Source organism: Struthio camelus, chromosome Z (assembly GCF_040807025.1).
Source record: "Struthio camelus isolate bStrCam1 chromosome Z, bStrCam1.hap1, whole genome shotgun sequence".
Classification (NCBI taxonomy): Eukaryota; Metazoa; Chordata; class Aves; order Struthioniformes; family Struthionidae; genus Struthio; species Struthio camelus.
Genome location: NC_090982.1, coordinates 36,284,384 through 36,306,830, shown reverse-complemented (window position 1 = coordinate 36,306,830; position 22,447 = coordinate 36,284,384). Strand labels below are relative to the sequence as shown.

General features: G+C 39.8%; 1 protein-coding gene across 5 annotated transcripts in view; it reads right to left on the bottom strand.

Moving 5' to 3' along the window:
- Positions 1–269: 269 nt before the first annotated feature.
- Positions 270–22,447, bottom strand: part of LOC138064477 (tyrosine-protein kinase SYK) — a 55,001-nt gene continuing 32,823 nt past the window's right edge. For 4 of the 5 annotated variants that reach the window (XM_068927297.1, XM_068927296.1, XM_068927299.1 and 1 more), the window contains 11 exons: positions 20,723–20,861; positions 19,209–19,290; positions 18,765–18,814; positions 13,695–13,763; positions 7,275–7,368; positions 6,348–6,525; positions 4,838–5,047; positions 4,210–4,399; positions 2,652–2,792; positions 2,295–2,407; positions 270–688 (listed from right to left, as the gene is read on the bottom strand). In XM_068927297.1, the coding sequence (XP_068783398.1) occupies positions 616–688; positions 2,295–2,407; positions 2,652–2,792; positions 4,210–4,399; positions 4,838–5,047; positions 6,348–6,525; positions 7,275–7,368; positions 13,695–13,763; positions 18,765–18,814; positions 19,209–19,290; positions 20,723–20,861 (1,339 nt within the window). In that variant the 3' untranslated portion in view covers positions 270–615. The remainder of the gene's footprint in view (positions 689–2,294; positions 2,408–2,651; positions 2,793–4,209; positions 4,400–4,837; positions 5,048–6,347; positions 6,526–7,274; positions 7,369–13,694; positions 13,764–18,764; positions 18,815–19,208; positions 19,291–20,722; positions 20,862–22,447) is intronic. The other variant, XM_068927300.1, reaches the window with a different exon arrangement.

The following is a 22,447-nucleotide window of genomic DNA, read 5'->3' as shown; positions in this document are numbered from 1 at the left end:
TCAGAAATACACATCTCCCAGTTGCTCTCGGCTTACATTACTACTGAAAATAGGATTTGCTTTTAAAGGGACTTGGGGGTAAAAATCAAACGTGCTGTCAGTCAAAGTGGCTGACAGACTTTCACAGTGAATTTCTTTCACAGTGAGGAATGTTTATGATATTCCTTCATGGGGAGGGGGAAGGCTGGAATGACTCAATGTATTCGAAGGCTAAGAAAATTAATAACAAGACTCTAAATCCCAATCTGCATTCAAATACAAGAGAGGAAGAGAGCTGAAAGACGTTAAATTGGTTTTACACTACAGCAAAATACGTCAATAAGATGTAAATAAAATAAAATAGAATGTAGCAGAAGTCTAAGCATCTGTGCCACTGTCCTTTCTGCACGCTCTGTGGCCCCTCCACTTTTGACACCCTGTTTTGGGGCTGGATATTGCGCAGAAAGCAAGCAAAGGCAATTCCGCACACAGGGCTTAGCTTAGAGCTTTACAGGGTGAAAGCGGCAGTACAAAAATCAAAGAAGTCACTCGGTTTCGGAAACTGAACACATGGACGGCCGTAGCTTCTCAGAAGGTGCTCCCTGAAGACAACGGAAGCTGCTGTTCCTTGGGTTGTTAGTGGGAAATGTCGTAATAGTAGTTACGTAATCTCAGCTCAACTGCAACAAATCCTGGTCGGTCATCAACGCTGTGAAAAGATGGCAAATATCACTGCATGCGAAGGAGAAAGCTGCAAAAGGCATGTGGGCCTTGTAACATTTCAGACTGCCTCGGTCATGGCTCATATAAAGCTGCTCACAATACTTCTAAGGCTACCAAAAATGAATAGGCTACAAAACGAATACCAAGTGGTAAATGCCACTACAGAGCAGACTGGCATGCCTGATACTTTGTGGCTTATGGTCTGTGAATGTACAATGTGAAAGAAATACTAAATCAGCTCCCTTTTATTTTCTACCTCATTTACTTCAGTAATAATCTAGAGAACAGAATATGTAATGTCTGCCTTAAAATGGGTGCTACTATCATATGGAGTGGCTTAGCACCATTGAGAGGAGTCTTCTGATGTATGGCCATAATACCTTGCTTTCCTCTGTGTCGGCAGATCTTTGTTGACTTGGAAGAACACGATTAAACTGAGAACGAGTCCTGGCAAAAGCACGTAACATACTGACACAGTTATACTGCTTGACTTGAGCAGTCTTATTGTATTTTCATTTTTCTCCTTTTTATTTCCTCTATCAAGGATATTTTAATATCAATAAGTAGAAAGCAGCATCCTTTTATGATATAGCTATTAAATGCTGTTATTTAAAGCTTCATAACTGGTCCTAATAAAAGTGATCCTGATGCACTCTACAACAGTTATGCCATTCTTTGAGACAAACAGACAGGCGGAAATTATTTTATGGCTCCACGTTCCAGGTGCAATAGATTAATAAAGAAGTGAGGTATCTACAAGTGAAGTACTACAGCTGCTGAAGTGGAATCCAAAGACCTTTATTTGACATACATAAATATTCACTGAAGTGGAAGATTAAGTCATGCTACGGTGGGATTTGGGTGCTATATGGAAACCTTCCTACCGGTAAAAAATGACTTCAACAACACAGTTAAAAATGATAAATTACGAACCAATTTTTTTCTTGATTGTTTTTCAATATATCAATTAGAAAAGAATATTAAATAGGTTTTATTCCATCTTCTTCTGCTCTGTTTTTCATAACTAACTTTTGAAAAGTAACAGAGCAGAAAACAAGATTCTTATGGGTTAAGTAAGATTTGCAAAGATGGAATCCAAGTTGAGGATATTTTCAAATGAGAGGGGAAAAAAAGAAGCTCAAAGCAATTAAGAAATGGGGAATGTAAGGAATATTTTGGAATAACATGACTTTATAATTTCAGTACAGAAAAGGCTTTGGAAATGAAAATGAAACAAAATACAATCCAAAACGAAATAAAAATGTTTGCTTCATTTCAAACTTTCTTTTCAAAATACATCAGATTGATATTTCTGAACAATAACTGTTTTTGACGATACCCTGTTTTTGTAGATAAGCATTCTGGCAAAAAATGGAGCAATGTGCAAAATCAGCCTCTGTGGTACACCATAATTACCTCAAATCATTTTCATCTGAAAGCGCAACTGACTCCTTAGTTTGGAGGTCATTTGTAAACTACAGACCAGCTGAAAGGATTTGTTATGAAATACCTTTCTTGTTTCTTTTCTGGCTATTAATTAAGCAGATTAAAATAAACTGCCATTAAAATAGAGAATATTGCATCACACTCACTTATATGTCCAACACAATTTCATTAAATCGTAGACTTCAGTTGGACAGCCTTCAGGACGCTCCATTCGTTCTCCTCTTTCAATCATCTGTGCAACTTCGCCACCTTTCATTCCCTGGAATACGGGTGATCCAAACAGTTGTCCGAGTTACAAATGATTACAGCATACATGCCAGCATAACACAAACAGAGGCCCAGAGCTGATTTCTGGGCTATCCTTTGACTCATTTGTTGCCACAGATAGGTAGCTAAGGCCTGCTCTGGCCTGTGACAACCCTTCTAGGTAGGATAAGGTGTTGGTTCAAATATGTTCTGAATTTTGACAGGAAAAAAAAAAAAAAACTGACACAACTGCTTACCTTATATGGCTTTTGTCCATAAGAGAAAGCTTCCCACATTAAAACCCCAAAGCTCCAGACATCACTTTTGCTAGAAAATTTGTAGAAATTCATGCATTCTGGAGCGTACCACTTGACTGGCCATTTTCCATGACTTTGTGCCTAAAGTATACCATAATAGAGAAGAAAAAAAACAGGCTAGAGACATAGCAGTAGGTAGCAAACAACATCAGAATTCATATAGACCATGTTAACTTAGAAAACGTGACAGAAAGGAGTCAAAATGCCTGCACACGTTTGCACTGAGAACCGTAACTTTTCTGACAATAGTTGCCATTAAGGGATAACATGTAGGAGCATCTTCAAAACTGTTAGTAAACTGTTCATCATCTTCCACTTTCTAAATAAAGCAGTGAAATGAATGTTATGGCAAAGCAAAGCTTAACTAAATGCCCTGGAGTTATGCTTGTAGTGGCATTCAATTGTAAGTTGCTCTTTAAAAGTCAGATTTTTCATACAGACTCTCCACAAGAGGGTAAGAGATAGATATCCAGCTATGCTGAGGCTCATATTTGCTTGAAGTTGATGCTTCATTTCAAAATGCAGTGACTGCCTCGTGATGGACGGCAATTTGATTAAATTCAGCCGTGACACTGTATTACGACGACACAAGCGTCAAGCTATCACAGCAGAGTGGTAGACGTAGTGAAGCAGTCCCACAGCATTTTGTGGCATTGTAAAGGGAACCGGCCTTTAACACCAAATCTCAGATCTCTGACAAGCAGCTCTGGTTAGGCTAGGTGCAGTGATTAGGACGTTACTGCTTTTTCTGCAAGCAGTTACTGTTCCCATAGGAAGGACATCAGAAGGGCGTATTTGCTTGTTCCTCCTCTGCTCCATTTCATGGTTTGGCTTGTTGGCTTTAAAGGGATGATGAAGGGGAAAAGGCGGAAGGAATAATTTGAACTGCAGGAGCAGTATATCAGAATAAAAGATGCAGACATGATGAGAGCCTTTGTCTCCCAAGGATGGTTTTACCTTATTAAACGTAGCAGTTATTTCAGTCCCTTTAGCCGTAGGGAGGTCCAATTAATTTAAAGCTGAGCTAAACAAACTCTGCATAGCTCAAGTGATTATTTACCAATTGCCCTTTCTCAGCACACTCCCAAAATACAGTTCTCTTAGTCAATAATACAGTGTGCTGCCCTAAATTTTTCTTGGAGATGGTGAAAAACATATGTGCTGAAAAGTTCCTACCTGCAACAAAGATATTTTCCTCCTTGTACCCAAATTGGGAAGTACCCAATTTCCACAGTACATTTCAACCTTCTAATTACACATGCATCGAAAAGTAAGTAAATAAGGAAGGAACTGGCTTTCTCCTACCCATCTCTTTATGTTGATAATGCCTTTTTCAAAATCTGCTTCAGTGACCTGCTAACAAGCTAAAAAATAATAGATGATATATCTATCATAGTGTTTCTAATTTTGAACTTTTGAAAACAGCAGTGCTTCCATTGCAAAATAATCGTGTTAAGCTATACTGCTATTCAGATTTGATATCCTGTACACACCTTACCTTGTAATAACTTTCATCAGCACTAAGAGCTTTAGAAAGTCCAAAGTCACTGATTTTGGCATAATGTTGGGTGACTAATAGTACGTTTCTTGCAGCCAGATCCCTGTGTACAAAGTTATTCTCCTCCAGGTATTTCATCCCCATGGAAACCTGATGTACCAGCTCTGTTATATTCTTTTCTGTGACATGTCTGAAAATCATAATTGAATCTTTTAAGAGGTCAGTAGTTCATTTTCATGATTTTTCATGGAGCTACAATACAAATCTGCACTATGACCTTCCCCACATCATAACAGCAACCTGGTCCATTTATGTTTAGCTAAGCTTTAATTAGAACAGGCAGCATAAGAATGTCCTGAGCAAGAAAATGTGTGATCATATCAGCAAATGAGCAATTGAAAGACATCTGGAAATTTTTCATCTATTCAGAATGCACTATTTTATCAGAAGTATTCGATAGCTGGGAGACATGTGCAAGATAATCATGCCCCAGGTAAGCGTAAATATTATAATTATTGCAATAACAGCATTACAATTTAAAAATTGCACTTAATTTAAGACAAAAAAGAACCTCTCTCTCTTTTTCCCTTTAGATAAACCCTATAAAATGAAATCAAAGCTTACATACCTATTTTTTTGCAAAAATTTGTTCAAGGGCCCAAGTTCAGCCATTTCCATTACTAACATCCAGGCCTCAGCTTCACATATGCCTATCATTCGGACAATATATGGGTTATCCAGCTGCTGCATTACATTTGCTTCTCTCAGAAGCTCATCCTTTATGGTTGGATCATTGCTCTCATTCTTAAGAATTTTTACAGCCACTGGCTTGGCACCCCTACAAAGGAGAATCCAGTTCTGGGATTAGTTGCTGAAAAATCTACCGTGTGCAAATGCGTACAATCTTCAACTGATATTTCTGTGCACATAGTACAAATTGTGAGGAAAGACAGAATCGAACATTTCAGAGGGAAGAAGACCTAACCGTAACAGGAATCTCTCTCTACCAAATGCTCAGAAGACAGCTAAGCAAAAGAGGGAGAATGGGAGGAACCTCAGGGAAATATAAATAGTCATTAAGATCTTAACAAGGCTGAACCCAAATGTTTTGGACAAAATTTTCTTGCCCTTTCTGGCTATTCTCAATGAATAAAAAGACCAGTAACAGTAGAAAGGCTCTCTAAAAAGTGTCTGACTGATGAAAGAATCCCCAGAAGAAAAGCCGTAAGGGCCTTGCTAAGCACTGGGGTGTTTTGAGACTAGAAAACGCAGCATTGCATGGTCCCAAGGCAGTGCTCTGACCTACTGGGCAACTGAGCCTGCTACCGTAACCTGGCTCAGGCAACTGAGCGAAAAAGTCACTGACGAGACCGACAGAGCTCAACTATGAACTACCAGTGTGAAACAACATTAGCAAATATACAAGCCAGCACCAGAACCACTCTAATCCCCTCAGCCTCTACAGGAAAGAGAAAAATCCTTCCTGGCTCTGAAAGCCTGTAGCTAACAGTTTTTAACAGTGAAAGCTTATACGCAATCAGCTCATGCACTTAAACGACATCCTGATAGCATTTTATTATGCAAATGCTCAGGTGCTCCCATTTCTGCCAGTATAAACAGGGTCTGTTCTGACAGCAATTTTACAGTAAGATAGGCCATAGCGTGTTCTGTCTTCTAGAAAATCAACGTTCCAGCCTCATGAAACAGGTATTTATCGTAGTTATTCAAGGAAAAAATCCCTTAGCTACGGGTAAGCTGTGCATAGCTCTCTGTTTCTCACAGAGAGGCTGTGTAGGCTGGAAAGGATGAGTAGCACGACTACCTGTACGAATTACCGAGCAAGGCAGAACGCTCCCCACTCCACTGTCCCTGGCAGGAGACTAAATAATCGTAAGGGGCATTTCCCCACTTTACAGACAACAATTATGGCTGGGAGGCGACCGTGCTGTAGGCAAAGAGGCTCCTCAATTCCAAAGAAAATGAGCGCGTAAAGGAAGAGAAACTGGTGAATTTTAGCCCAAATTCCTGTAGGTGCAGTCTGTCACACCAAATGACAGGCAAACATTATTTCTGCTCCAAAAAATACAGGCTAAAGCTTTCGTACATTAGACTCCATAAAAACAGAAGGGAACACTTACTTTTTCATCTTATAGAACCCTTTCTTTACTGTACCAAAGTTGCCAGAGCCAAGTTCCCCATCCTCCAGAGTTAACAAATTCCTGTCAAGAGTGACATTTTTTGGTCTCATTTCATCTGGATCAGCATATGGACTTTCGTAGACCTCAGTGTCCATGGGTAAGGCCTCTCTCTGATCACCTGCAGTTCAACCAATGAACAAATGACAGATTATGAGAGTATTTTGCTGCCACAGGCACTCTATTCATTCACTCTTTCCAAGCTCAGGATCACCAGTCACATCGTGGCCTTTGCTTTACTGAGATTATCACAGAGAACCCACATGCAGTCCAGCCACAGGCACTTTAAAACGTCCCCCAAAAGAGGGACCTCCACCTGAGGGAGTCCTTTAACTATGGAGCAACCGGACAAAAGGGAAACCGGGAGACACCTCTTCCTACGTTACGTGCAGTAGCTGCATTAGGCATATGGGTCCTTGGCAGAAGGAGGGTTTAAGAAGTGCCTTCCCCCTTAGCATTTCCTATTTGTTACCTCAGGCAATTCTTCATTCAGAATGCTGTTCTAGATACATTTCATTTTTAGGCACTCATCTTTTCGATGCATTTTAACCTAGAGCCTAGGCAATGGCTTGGCACTGTGGATTCAGCAGGGTACAATACTTTTTTACCATCTGGAAGCATGCAGCTTTTAGAGTCAAGGAGGTGAAAGTCTTCCACTTCAACAGGGAAAAGGGGATTTCTGCTAACTCACTTTCGTTACAGATGCTGACATCTGGCAACCGCTGCTACTAGGCTTAAGCTATGATACTTGCTCTGCCGATACATGAAATGGCACACAATATATGCAAGAAAAAAAAGAAACATGAGTGGAGCAGAGATCGCTAGGAGAAAGAAAAAAATTTTATTCATGATATGAATTACTCTGCATACCTCTTTCAGCTCCCATGAGCGTTCTTGTCCTTTGGAGCACATAAGGATTAAAAGATGCTGATTCATCAGTGGAGTAAGCAGTAGGTGACTGTTGCTGCAGCACACAAATAGAATTTTTCTGTTTAGCAACAAACTGGTAAGTTAAATACATTGTTTTCCAGATGACTATGGCATAATGATTGCAAGAGACATGTAGGTGAGAATCAGAGAGTAAGAAAGGGATCAAACAAAGCTTATCTCATTCTGGAGATCATTGCTTAAGTAAATATGCAGGCCAAATAAAACACACACTGCTAAAGCATAAAAAGTTACTGCAAATATTTCAGAGCATTTGATCTGAGCAAATTAACTGGGATGGGTCATGCACAAATCTTATCCTGCAGATGTTAAATTTACATGCTTCCATGTAACACTGGAAGTCCTAAGGATTTCTCTTTAATCTCTTCTCCCCCTCACCCCCACCATTATCTCTCTCCATATCTAGGTCATAGAGAAATTCAAATGGGGAAACCCCACCCCCTGCTTTTCTTGTGGGTGTTATAGAATGACTTCACTTTTATTACTTTGAGGAAACAAGGGTAAACAGAAATTATTTTAATAAGCTTGACAAATCAGACCTCATGGACCAGGTGCTTTGGGCCAGTCTGTCTGCTCTGTGATGGTCTGGGGAGGGAGAAAATGACCTAATTCCCTACCACACCTGAGCCATGCAGTTCAAATACCACCCTTCTGCCTTGATTCTTCTGTCTGAGGAATACCACGGAGCTCACAAAAACCACCCAAGCACAATCCCAGCCTGTTCCAGAGCTCCTTGGCCGGAGGATGGTTCTTGCAGGGGTGTGCACCACAATATGGCATAGATGACAGAAATTTATAACCTGCTCCCTCCTGTCTGTGGACTGTGAGAGAATACTTTAAGAACGGGGAATTACAGAACCTTTTTCTGCAGTCTATGTAAAACAAAAAGAACAAAAAGGAAAAAAAGAAAAAAGGTCTAAGTTTACCAGTGAATGATCTCATCTTTCTGGCAGAGTGTCACTCAAAACCAGAAATTCAGACAGCAAAAAAAGGTTGCTGAGCTCCCATAAGAAGCAAGTGTTTACTGTACTTGCAAAACACTGGATGGGCTATTTTGCAAACACTTGAGTATATCAGGTTTTTTTCTTTTTAATAACTGAAGCTTTCAGTGGCATAAGTTGCCCTCCAACAAAGTTGCAGTTTTCAAGTAAGGAGAAAGAGGGCTTGAGAGATGCTGAGGATTGAATTACTGCATACAACAGGGGCTCTATCATGGGAAACAGCGTTTTGCAGGGAAAGCACCTGAACCGGGCGATGCAGACCATTAAACCACAATGAAGTGATCTGCCCAGCTCAGTGACGCACAAGTGGTTTTAATAAGTGGACTTACAACAGACACCGTGCAGGGGACTAACACTCAGGATCATTCCGACTCACTTGGGATGAGCGTGGTGGCACCCAGGGCTGGAAGGGCAACGGTGCTCAGTCCTGTGGATCAGCGCTGCGAGGCCAGTTGCTCTCAGGGTGAGCCAGGGGGCCTGTGAGCTGGTTCTGACCTAGGTCAGGGGCTAAACTGACCAGCCAGCCACGAGATTGAGGGGTCAAAAACGAATCAGATGGAATTATACTTACTGAGGCCACAGTGATTTTGGTCTGGGCATTTAATATAGCCTGTATTACTTCCCAGCCCATATCAAGGGTTTTTTTTTTTTTTTTAATTTTTTTTGGTATTGCTAGTTACTAGGACCTATTCAGTGTTTCTATTAAGAAGAGTAGTCCACTGGACAACTTCCTGGCTATTCTCTTTCTTCCTAAGCTAAGTATATTTATATTTAAGAAATGAGATCATTTTACCTTCCAAAAGTATATTCCTATACCTCAGCAGAATCAGTTAATTCACTGAGTGTACACAAAAGCAATGCAAGCAGATACTAACACATGTGGATAGACAGATCATTAACGGGTGCAAATCATCAAACTGCATTGATTTTCTGGAAGCCTCTGGTTAACAATTCTTGGCCAAGGGGGTCCAAAAGAAGAGTGGGAAAAAACGACAAAAACATACTGACCACCTAGGAAAGGGACTGAGATGCTGTGTCTTCAGAGGCAGTTTTCAGAACACTGGAAGGAAACTTCTGAAATACTTAGGAACGATAGAAACTCAATTTCAAAAGGTACGCAGGTGCTTTTTGCCTACTTTATCCCCCATATAATCTCTTCAACAGAAACACAAAGGATTCACTATATGGCATCTAGAAGATAACGCATTGCTCTGGGACTCTTCATGCTTTTTGAAAGCTTTGGATAGGAACGTCAAGTGCCCTCTGCTCGCCACTGGGAGTACCTCAACTGCGCACCAAAAAGCATGATGAGAATCTCTGAACTCAAGCCTTGGGGGGTGTCCTGCCACACATCCCTCACTGAAACAGTGAAATCCTTCCTGTAATCACAATTATACAAAGTCATACTGGCACTGCTGTAGCTCCAAGCTAACCATAGCCCTATTTTATTTCTCTCTACAAGTAGCCCAGTGAGCTCTAGAGTTTGGGCAGCTGCTGTTACCTAACAGGGAATATAAATTCAGCCCATGGAAACATACAGCTTCAGCAGATCTCCCTGAGAGATGAGCAAAAAAATTGTGCATTGCCTTTCCTCATCATAACAGAAGCTGCGGAGAAATGCAATACAAGCACTTTGGGAAAGGCCTTTAAAAATGATGAGCTCGGGACTTTTAATGCACTTGAACTTGCTGCTTGAACAAGTGCTTGCTTGAAGGCAAGACCACCTGGCAGCCAGAACTGTAACAACAGAAATCATCCTTTGGTAATTCCACTGCGGTACCGTGTCTAAATCACTTGCTCGACTTGATTAGTCCTGAACAACAAGGTAGAAGCATGTAGGAAGTGCAGGAGGCTCTGCCAATACTGCACAAGCCCAACAACTTTTGAAGAACTCAGGGGGCAAACTCTCTCTGGGTCTAGGAAAGTAGTTGCATGTCCCTGATCCTAGGTCTCAGAGTACGAAATGGCATACTTTGGACTAGGCAAGCAGAACTAACGTGCACCAAATTCTTGTAGCTCACAAGAAGCCATCCAGCGGTATAGAAGAACTGGTAAACATAACAGCGCTGGCCATGTCACAGAGGACTCCTCAGATGGGGGGGGTATAAAGACATTTCCTCTCCTTTGTGCTCCAAGAACAAAAGGAAGGATCAGAAAGGGTCAGATGCTCTTGTTCAGGAACTGCACAGGAAAATGAGTGCATCGCTCCTCTGCCGTGAATGTAACTCTGAAGCTGTGAATTGGGAGTGATACTGAGACACCAAATCCACCCACGTTTTGATCTGGCTCTACTTCTCTTCTCAGAGCTGCTAATCTTTACGATGAACAATAACAGCTTATATATCCTTACTGCCGGCTTAGTTAACTAATACATATGTACATGTGGAATGATATTCTCCATTGTTGCAGTTTGATTAAATAGCTTAACAATGGCTTTTTTTATTAACATTTCTGGCTGAACTGCTATTTGAGGTTTCACAGGTACCTTTTCAGCTCAAATTAGTAACTTGGGAATATTATGTAGCCCTCGGAACAGTTCAGATAGCTTTTTTTTTTTTTTTAACTTTTGTCAACTATACATTCGTGACATGCAGCACACTCTGCTTGCGTTTTAACAGGATGTTCTAGCAGAAAGGTTGGCATTTTTCTCCTCAAGTCAAGTGAGGCTGTCCAGAAATGGTGCAGGAGGTGCATATCATTACAGGTAAAAATACAAGAAAATTTCCTTTTTATTTAACTAGCGTTTAAATCCACAGTATTTTCTGCCCTCTGCTTTAAAAATAGAAAGTTTAATTCTGCAGGTCTTTTTCTGACAAAGGGAGCTTTGTCTTTATACGACCAGTGTATAGGCTAGAGGATTAGTCATGGTATTCTTACAAAAAAGCAGAGAATGAATAAAATGACTATGGATTTGCTCTCACAGTTAAAAAGGAATAAAAGAAAAAAGTCCACTAGAGGAACCTGTTAAAAACAGCACATACTGGTGATATCTTGCGGTATGCACACTAGTAAACTACTGGGCAGGCTGTCATTTTCTATTCTTATCCTAAAATGGTGTTATGCGCTTGTCCCTTTTTCATATCCACGGATTTTTTTCAGCTAGATTTTAATTAATATTGGTTATACTTTTCAGGGATACATAGTTTAGTTAATCCAAATGTGCTATCGTTCCTCTTGTTAGGGGGGACTACGCTGGTGTAAGCACTTCAATAATAATATAGCTGTATCCACGGTAAGAGGAGAGTAGGAGGCAGAGAGTTTGTATAGACTCAAAGATACCTTTCTAGTGAAATTAATACAAGTTTCCGTCTCCCTCTGGATAAGGCCTTAGTAGGATAATCCCAGAGCAGGCATGATAGCATCTAGTTGTTACACTCCAAACAAGATGCACTTCCTGGGTACTTTACTTTAAAATATGAATGAAATGCCTTTCCCTACTTCTAGTTAAATCTCATTTTTGGAGTAAAGATTATTACTATGAAGGCAATCAGTACAGCAAGCGTGATTTCTTTTCCTGTCAATGATTCTGATTTGTAACAACCCAAACGGATTCGTAGGACTACAAAATCTTCTTTGTTGACTAAACCAAACTGCCTACCAAAATGTAGCACGACAAAAGATTTTATTAGCCAACTAGTCCTTGAGCGTTGATTAAGACGGCTTATCGCCACTAGGTGGCACCGGTTCATTTACATTGTCATCTAAATTGCCAGTCCATATCAGTGAGTAAAGTAGCTGGCAGTATTTTGATTTGGGTGCCAAAGCAGTATCCACGCAATGAGTTTGTGACCTTTTAAAAAAACAATCTCCTAGTCTGAATAAATGTAGCAGCATGATTTTTCCTTCTACGTGTCTGAAAGTTTTTGACATATTGAGAAGTAACCGTCTTCCTAATTAAGCAGGTTTTAAGTAAACTCCACACGTTAGGGTTAAGGGATGGCAAGTGTTGGAGACGGTAATAGCTGAGTTTTTGTTGGGCTCAGCGGCTAGAATTCAGAAGCATGATAAAATTTGTGGGGTTGGGTATTCAGTACGCAGAAATTATGACCAAATCAGATTCCCAAAAGTACTTTCTTAAAAAAGATGGATCTTTCTCTGCCCAACATGCTTCAGTCTGCTCTGTGCAGCAAGTAGGCATGTGGTTGCAGAGAGCAACCAGGAAGAAGCAGCACGGGCTCTACCGGGTGAACAGACGGCAGTGAACAAACCTCTTCAATACATGTCTGGAGAATTCAGACCCCACAGCACTCACTTTTTCTGAACAGAAGCAAAATACTCCTCTTGTCTGATAAGTAGTATTATGGCAAAGCTTTCAGGGTGGCTTTAGAAAGCTTCCAGCCACCGTATGTGCATGTGTACATGCTGACAGCACATTAAAAATGAAGCATAGGTCCCGCAAGTCCTTGGAAGATGTGCAGATGTCAACAGCTATCGGTACCTCGGTGTAAAAGTGAACTGAAGTAAGAAGCATAATTGTTATCTACTAATATTATCAAATACAGTAAATGCCAAATATAGCTTTTCACTCTGAACAGCAATATATCTCTAAGACTTCTTGTGCCTGCTCATTTTTGTTCAAGAGCAAATGGCAATAAATAAATAAACAAAACGAAAGAGTGGCAGGGGGAACAGGGACATGCATGTTATTCTCAGCATGCAAACAAAGGTCTTAATTACATGCTTCGCAACTACGTGGATTACTGGGCAGCATCATTTCCTGGCCATGCAGCATTCTCACTAACACAGGACTGAGCTCCCTTGCACTCCCTGACTTCTTGTCCCCCTTCCACGTCTGCTTAGTCCTGCAACAACCTACAGTTGCCTAAATGTAATTAACTTCAATGCATAACAAGATTTGTGCACACAAGTTCCGCAAAAATATATTTTGTGATTGTTATGAATAAATTGTTCCCTAAATGTGCTCACTAACAGCCTGGCAAGCAAGCCAATTTTCAGATTAGGAGGGATAATTCTCACTAGAAATATCAGTCTGCTATAAGTGACTATTTTTAAAAGTACATTTCATCACTTACATGTTATTTGCAGACATGCTGAGAACAGTGCTAATATTCTGGGATGTGAGAAATTATTTAAAAATAATGCCCCCAACTTTTAAAACTTCTTTCAAGCCACTGCTTTAATTCTACACAATCAAGGCCATGATTATGCATATGATTAGGAAAGAAGCAGAAAGATCATAAAATCTTCACAATCTGATTGTTAGTAGTCAAGACAGACATTTAATATCAGCAAGCCAAAGGAAAAAACAAAAAGAAGTGAAATTAGCCAAGTGTAAGTCCTTTTAACTCAATCAAAAACCTAGAAAGACTGTATGATGCACCTTTTTGCTGCCAGCCTTTGGAAAGGTGTACGATTTGAGTCTTGAGATAATTCCACCTCTTGCCCAACTCTAGAAACCACAATGTCAAAGAGGAACAGTAAATGTGTCAGGAAAATAGCTGGAGGTACTTTATAAAACAGATGTAGTATAAAAGAATAAAACACTCCCGATCTTTCTCTTGTTCGTGCCTGCAAGTACATTTAAGATGCAAAGTACTACATGAAATCTTAATATTAAATTTTCTTTAAACTATATTGCTCTCAAAGCACCTTGAATCTGTAGATACACCTTGAGGCAGTTTTAAAATGCAAGCGTGTTGCCCTTTCCCTGGCCCTCTCACACAGTGAGTTTCTTTTGCCTCCATTATTGAATTTTAGTCCCAATGAAACACATTTAGCAATGTAAATCAGATAATAACCTGAGTCTGTTGAGAAAGACTAATGTACCAAGCAGGATTTGAAGCATACCTTGATTTTACAATAAACATAATGTGGTTACTGAAGCAAAGAGCACATAAACTGACATTCATTTCAAACAAAAATGAACAGGCGCTGGATTTTACAAGTGCACTTGGGTTCTCCATAAAGATACCTTTAAATGAAATGCAAATATATTCTACAGAAATACATTCATTTAATGCAATTAATTAGCATTTCCAAGGGTCACTGAGAGATCATACTTGCCTAATTAAGATTTTGATGCCATACTGTAGTGACCAAGCATTTACGCTTGATGCTCAGGCCAGAATAATAATCTAACCCGCTTTTTCAGTCACATTCAGCAGTCTTGGGACTGACTTACACTTAGACGTTAGGAACTTTTAAATAATCCCATTTTCTTAAATATAAAGATAATTGGATAGGCCTGGTGTTTTCCCCCTAGCTTTCCTTTGAAAAACTGATTTCACATACAAAAAAGCATTTTTTGTTTTAAAACAGTTCCTATTGCTGCTGGAAGGACAGAAACTTTTGTGATGTTTGACAGTCTTCATAGCTGTGGTATCAAAATTCAGATACTGCATACTGGAACAGCTTACTGAATCTGCTTTTTTCTTTCACCTCACGAAATTCTCTTTCCATATGGGAATAAAAGAAACCTGGAGCACTTACTAGCTATAATTTTGCAACAAATAAATCCTCTTAGGGGTTATAGTGATCTTTTGCACATAGTGGACATAGTTCGTTATACTTTTCTGGCAACAGTAACTCCTAACACTTGACCTTGCAGCCACCTGAACTGTTTTGACAGTAATGATGCTTAACTCGGATGATTATATTAGAACTACAAATGCATTCTTAAGAGGAATATTTTAAAAGCCGAAAACAGACAGCAACAGTACCAATCTGAACTTAGGCTGTACTCACAGAGTTTAAGTAAGTATATTAATACTATCTGGTAAACAAATAAAATACTAGAATAAGTGAACAGAGACTTCAGGAGAATGCTCTCATGTTTGCAGGTTCACTACAATGTCAACAGCTGATTTTAGGCTCATATCAAAAGCTCATCTCCAAGTTTAAATACTTTTGGGATGATGTGCAGGGAGAAAAAAAAAATCATCTCCAGAATCAGAGGGGATCAAAATTCACCTTAAATCAACTTATGGAGCTTCTGGGTGAAAGGCAAGAAAAATCCTAGTCCACATACAGCCCTGCTGACAGAAATATTAAGGAATTAGTCTCCACGTTCTGCACGGAGAAGACACCTCCTATACACACTTGCAGCACAAGGTTGCTCCTTTGCTGACGAGGCATATCAGAATCACTGCAAAGGAGATGTGTGGATGACAGGGAAGGGGACAAGACCAGCAACTCTGCTATCTTGCCTGGCAGCCTTGTGGTTGCGTTCTGGGAAACAGCAATATTCTGCTAGTCTTTGTTTGTTCTTGGAGCATTAGCAAATACTACAAAAATCATTTTCCTGAAGTTGCAAATCGCAGTCCAAGCCTTTACGAGCTAACTTTGGAGTTAAATTAGCTGGACAGACAGTCTGCTCTGCATATCATTCCACAACTGATATTTCTACACTAGTCATCCACCTTCTTACCTTCAAAGCAACTTCCAGTTTGGGCATGTTCTCCACTAAGGCTTTGGAATTTCTCACCAGCCTAATTCAGGTAGGAATACATTACAAAATCATTGAAAAACTGGGCTAGATGGGAACATCAGAAGTTACTAGACAGGCCCTCTGCTACTAGAAAGGTGTGCTGCATCATTCTTGATGGCCATCTAACCTGCTTGTAATGGCTTCCAGAGGCCTTCACTGTCTCTCCAAAGGACTTATTTCAGTGCCTCATTACCACCCAAATCTTAGGGAGATTTTCCTTTCATTTAGCCCAAACTTTTCTTGCTGCCATTTAAACCCATTACTACTTCTCCTAGCTAGGCTGAAGAATTTGAACAGACCATTCCCCCTCCTTTTTTCAGTAGTTAATCATGTTCTGCCCCTCTAGTCTCTCAATTTTCCTTCTTTATTCTAAACAATGTTTTCTCATAAGTCATGGTCATTCTTGTTGCTTTGACCTGGATTCTCTCCAGTTGGACAACGTAGTTCTAGAAGTGCAGTGCCAAAAGCTGGAGAAGGTATTCCAGCTGAGACTGTAACAACGGTGAACAACCTGAAAGCACTCATGAGGTTTCCCTTTTTTGTAACAACATGATGATGCTGGTTTGATGATTCCTGTTTCTGTTCTGATCCACTACAGGCCCCACATGCTCTGAAAAGTGCTTGCTGCTCCCCAGCACACACTCTGCAGTTGATTATTAGAAGTGCAGTATCTTGCACTCGTTCCTACTGAATTTCACCCTATTTTCTTTTCCAGGACATTTCTCATCACAGTAACTCATCACAATCAATTTGAATCCCAATTCTGTTTTCACACATTTTGGTAGTCTGTTTTGTAAAATCAAAAAGATGTAGAGTTTCAGGAATGCCAGAAACTCTTTCAGACTTAAATCTTAATTGTGATGGCTTAGGAACTGTGAAGATAGATTGCACATCTTCTGCATAAGGTTCTGTGGTTTTTATTCATTCCTCTCAGTATGCATTTCCGTTTTTGCAATCTGAATTCACTTGAATTTCAAGCTCTATGTATAAGAACAGCTGCATGAGTGGTCTTAGTTAGAGAATTACTGTTTTTGCACAAAGGTGTTAATATGTGAGAACCTGGCAATGTTACCTGAAGTCTTTGGGCTCCATAATTTTAATTTAAATAATATGAAGTAATTAATAATTAAGTAATCTTAATTTTAAAATTTCCATTTTATATTTTTATCTTTACACTATATGAAAGTACCTTCGAGAGTAGATTTGTTTTCAAGAACTCCTAAACGACAGAATTCAGATTTCAGTTTGAAGAAAGTGTTTTTCCTTTTATCCATCATGACTAGTCTTAAATCTATTACTGAACCCTGAAAACACTAATGGCTGTGTGTAAAACTGCTCACATGAAGAAGCGAATTTAACTCACCTACCTGTGACAAAAGTACATGTTTAAGGGTGGAATTAATCTCATTTAACTGCAGCTATCTAAAAGTGAGGCAATCAGTCTTGGCTAATCACCTGGACTGCTTCTCAGTAGAAAGAAACAGGCAGTTACTGGTGGAAAGTCATCCTACCACTTTGAGACACTTCTGGGATAAAGTGATATGTGGACAAGTACGTGTCTCTGTCTTCCTCCAAAATTTGCCTAAAGTGAGCCTAGGTGATTCGTTAAGACTGGCTGTCTCATCTGAGATTATTAACATTAGTCAGAATTAATTGTGCCCTGTTTGCAGGACCAAGTCATTCATCTGTAAGGCACTGTGAGCAACTGGGGTGGTATAACTGCAATGGCACTGATGAAAAAGAGAAGAGTTGGGACCATTTTCATTCATTACACAGTCCTAAACATCAGTCAGTTTAGTCAGACGCATGGTTTCTTGCTGCTACTTCTCGGAGAAATTTAAATATTCTAAAGTAAGATTTTAAAGGATTTCATGCCTTTACTTTTCAGTTGTGTTTAAACTGCAGATTTTTTCTCTGGATAACCTAACACTCATGTAATATACCTACACTGAATATGCTTGTCACCATAACTTTGTGTGTAGATGGTCTGCATGCGGTCTGACATGCTTAAACTTCAGCTTTGTCTTTGTAAATGACTCAGACCCAAACCCTGAGACAACATTTTAACAAATGACAATGACTTTAGGTGCGTAACTTCCTATGATTTTCAGTGTGTGATCTCCAATGACTTTAAAAGGCACCTGATTTTCAGAAAGTGGAGGCATGAAAATGGTTGCTCAGTGGGCCCATGGGGACTCAGAGTAGTAAATTAAATGCAATTAGTTTATCTGACCTGCAACATTTGTTTCTATAACGTGCGGTGGCATCAATAGCAGAGAAGCACCTAGACCACTCAACAGCCTAGATGATTAGGCTTTTCCAGGAGAGGTAAAACGTTTAAGTTTAAGTCCCTGTTTCCAATTAGGCCAACTATCACTGAATGAGATGGTGTTTTGTATCACGCCTCAGGTGGCTCTTCACTAAGAGGACTGTGGTTTCCACCAGCTTTAATGTACTACTGATGCCCTTTCCTTCCATCTTTGAAAGATTCATCTTCCTTTGCAGGTCTCCCTCTATGCCTCTGGAGATAATACTTCATATGACTATAGTGATCATTTAATGAAAGAAAGAGGTTTTTTTTCTTTGCAGTTCACACTGGTAAAGCTCTAATCAGTGAAAACCCTGTAATACTTTTCCATAGCTTTAACCAAAACCCTTTAACCAAAAATTTCTTAACTAAAACTCATTCAATGAGTCATTTCACGCATGAAAAATACTGATTTCCACATACATTATGAGTATAAAACACAGTCACAGAATTAACTGCTAAACAGCTCAGGGCAAAACTGATGAAAGAAACAACCTTGCTAGAATATTTTAACTTATCCTTTTCTACCTATTTAACAGTCCCTAGAAAATAAATTCACTGCTGCAGTGATATCCATGCATTAGGATTCCTAGAGCACTGCGTAAGATTAAGCCTTCTGAAATGAACATTGCTGCTATACCACCACCTACTCTTACCTTAAGAGCGGCTCCAGGAAGTGGAGGACGAGTGTCAAAAACAATACTATCTGCAAAGGAGTCAAATATAGAAAGATACTGAGCAAGATGGGAAACGTACTTTAAGAACAAATAATTTTGCATCGGGGAATCAACTTTCTAGTTTTTAAATCATATTGCAATGCTTCTCCTGGCCCATCTTTACTTTTGTCTCCCATGTCCGGGATTTAGTGCCACAGAGACAAACTATGTGCAGTCCCTTAATAATGATTCAAAGGAGTGGAGAAGTAAGGGCCTACCCTCTCTCAGCACGGCACTGGTATCTGGCCAGAAAGACAGAGGGAATTTTTATAATCTTATATTCAACTTTAATTTAAATCTACAATAATCTGCACCTACCTACCTGGAAAGTGGAATAAATGCACATGATGGGAATATAATATGCAAATAATAGGAATAACTCACCATTTTCTGAGCCAAGTCGTGGACAAGGAATGGTAAGAACCCTTAATAATCCATCTGGTTTGTATGAATAATGTTCAACCAACTGCCACAATGAGAGGAAAGAAAAAAAAAGAGAGAGAGACACACACACACACATGAAAAGATAACATAGGTATAATTAAATAAATTGTTCCTTTAAAATTGTGTGCATGTGTTCGGTAATTGGTATATTACAGCAAATTAACTGGACATATAGCGGATCTTTAGTGCACATATTCTTATCTATCTCATCTGTAGTTCTCTCTAACAGAGGTGGAGGATTTTGAGGCAATCTTGTGGCTGAATCCAAGGAACAGGATTTCTGGCACTGCACAGAACCTGTGCCTGGTTCTGCTACTGAAAAACTCTGTAACTCTGAGCAAACCACTTCTTTTTATACGTCTGATTTCCCCCTTCCTTGTTTTTTTCCCTGCCTTTTTCTTTCTTTCTCCAAATAAGGATGGGCAACACGCCAGTGCAGGAATTGTGCAAATGTAAAATGCTTTCTTTGGGCCTCAAAACCACAATGCGATGTAAATAGTTAATAATAATGTATAGCACCAATAGTTGTGGCCATACGTATTTCTGGATTGTCCTCTCCATGCCTCTTGCCTTTTTATCCCAGGCACATGATTGCTATTGTGGTCCTGGTGCATTTGAGTAGGGAAGGAGGCAGTCTGCAAGTGAAACAGAGCCACATTCAAAAAAACATACTAAGATGTCATAGCTGCTCTCAAATTCACAGTGACAACAGGAATGACATGGATATTTATAGAAAAGGCTAAGAGTTAGTATATACAGGTGAAGAGTCTCACATTCTAGGTTTATGACTCACTTTTATTTGTTTTAACAGAATTTTAAGTAAGAGCACATAGCAGATTTCTGCGAGGGTTTCATTTCCTTTAGCATTTTCAGTTTACCGAGTCATTTCTCCAGGACTCAGTTTTATTACAGGCTATAGCATAGTCAGATATCCGTTCCTTGACTGCTTAATCTTTGCCAGGACTCAGATATATATCAGTGGTAATCCTTAGCAAACTATGTTTACTAAGGAGTGCAGTGTGTGTACAGCATCCTAAACCATTCCCTTTGTGCTTCCTAGAATCTCATTTCCTGCTATCATAAGGACATTAGTGAAAGACTGTACCTCAGATAGCTATTATCAAATATGGTCACTTACAAATGCAAATGGTTTTCCATTCTAGGGAATGATCAGTTCACGGAACAGTAATTACAGCAATTTTAAACTAAGCCAAGCTGCAACAACACATTTTAAAATGATTAAAATCTGTACATTTACATAACTTTCTATATTAACACAGATTCTCTTCATGTACAAAACTCACAAAATGTTGGAAACATATGACAAATAACCCGCCAAAACATGTTGGTATTTAGCTAAAGATTGTTGATGCACAGCAAAGTAAAACAAACTGCCTAAGTGGGTTATATTGAAACATGATGACAGATACCCAAGTGATTCAAATTTAACAGACCTGCCAAAGGGTGTCAAATCTTTTCCCATCTGGTATGGAGAGCTTTCCTGTCTTATCTCTGTCAATACGGTAATGCAGTACTTTTCCATCACTGAGCACACACAGAGCATAGGAACCATTGCTGTCCCTTTCTCTGATTCTGTAAGAAGAAGAGAGATTTCAGTGTTACTCTTTACTACCAATGAGCTTTGGGGATAGAGATTTTTTTTACATCACTTCTTCCTATATGCTTTCCAAGTAAGAAACAAGGCAAAATCTGCACTGCAACTTTTGAGGACGTTTGTTTAACCTTTCATTGAATTGCGTTACCATCATTTGTTTTCAGATAGAACTCCCTAAAGTTTCTTTTCTTTTCTCCAAAGGGCAACTGGCAACAACAGAAAATCCACCATGTGGAGCTGTTTGCTAGGCGGCTGCAGGAGCAGAGCACAAAGCGCTCACTGAGCTAGGAAGCACATCAAGGCTTGTGCACTCCAGGCCTACAAAGCCCAGAGACGTCAGAGACCCAGATCCAGCATGCATAAGCTGTTCTACTTCAATCTCTTCTACAGCTGACCTAAAATTAAAAACAACAGGTAAGTGCCTGTGTTAAGGCCAGATTTCTATCTTTTATCTTTTTTTTTGAAATACAGAGGTGGCAGTGAGGGGAGAAGATAAAATACTGAAAGAATGTAATGTGAAATACAAATAATGGGAAAATCTTTCTTTGCGCACTGGAACAGCTTGTGGTTTACATGATTATAAGTTTACAGCTGAACAAACTGGCCTGGTTGGGAACTGAAAACAAATTACACGTTTCTGTAAATCCGTTTTGTAATTTCTGTAACAACATTAATGCATTGTCATAGATTTCACATGAAATTCACAGGATATCTCATACAGTACTGGGTTATGCAGCTGGCCCACATTTCACCAAGAAGAGACCATAACAAATATTATAAAACCTTGTCTAAAATTTGTAGGGACCAGGATGGCAGGAAGACAGGAGATCTGGAAGCCATAGCTGAAATGCCTGTGCTGGGTTGCATAGCTGTTTAAAATGTACTCAGGGCTAGCTCACATGAAGGTCAAAGTCTTCGGGTGACTAGACCCAGAGTATGTAGGAATTTGCTACTAGTTCCCTCACAGTCGGCCTGGCATTTCTACATCTAAAAAGTAAACTTTTGTTTTTAATTCGAGTTGCCTGTGTTCAATTGCGGCTGACAGAGAGACGGCAATAGAGTTAGGTAGAAGTTTTCTGGAATGATGGGTTTTTCTTCTGAAAAGCCCAGATTCAGCAACAATGAAACAGTTCTTGTTCCAGCACTGAAGCCCACTCACTTTCCATTGAGTGCGCCTCCCCTTCTCTTCGTGCTTCCCACTTTGCCAGCAGCATGTGACACTGATGAGGCAGGGCCTTCAGTGCCCTAGAGGAGCCAGGGAGTGACCCACTTGACCACTGATCTCCAAGACCTCTCTAGGGAATTGAGCAGCTCAGTAAATGTTTAAAATCCCCAAATCAACAGAGCCCAAATTCCAATCTCCCCCAAGGAAACGTTCAAAGGACCTCTCAGCAGGGTTTGAGAAAACTATTTTAAAAACTCATGGTTTTTGGCAAGAGGAAAGACCTTCGGGGCCAACTTTATCTGTCAAGCAGTTTTCACATTTCACATGAAAACTGAGATTAACTGTTGTTATACGCATCAGCAGTTATCACCTGCAGAACACTGAGCTACATCATGCCAG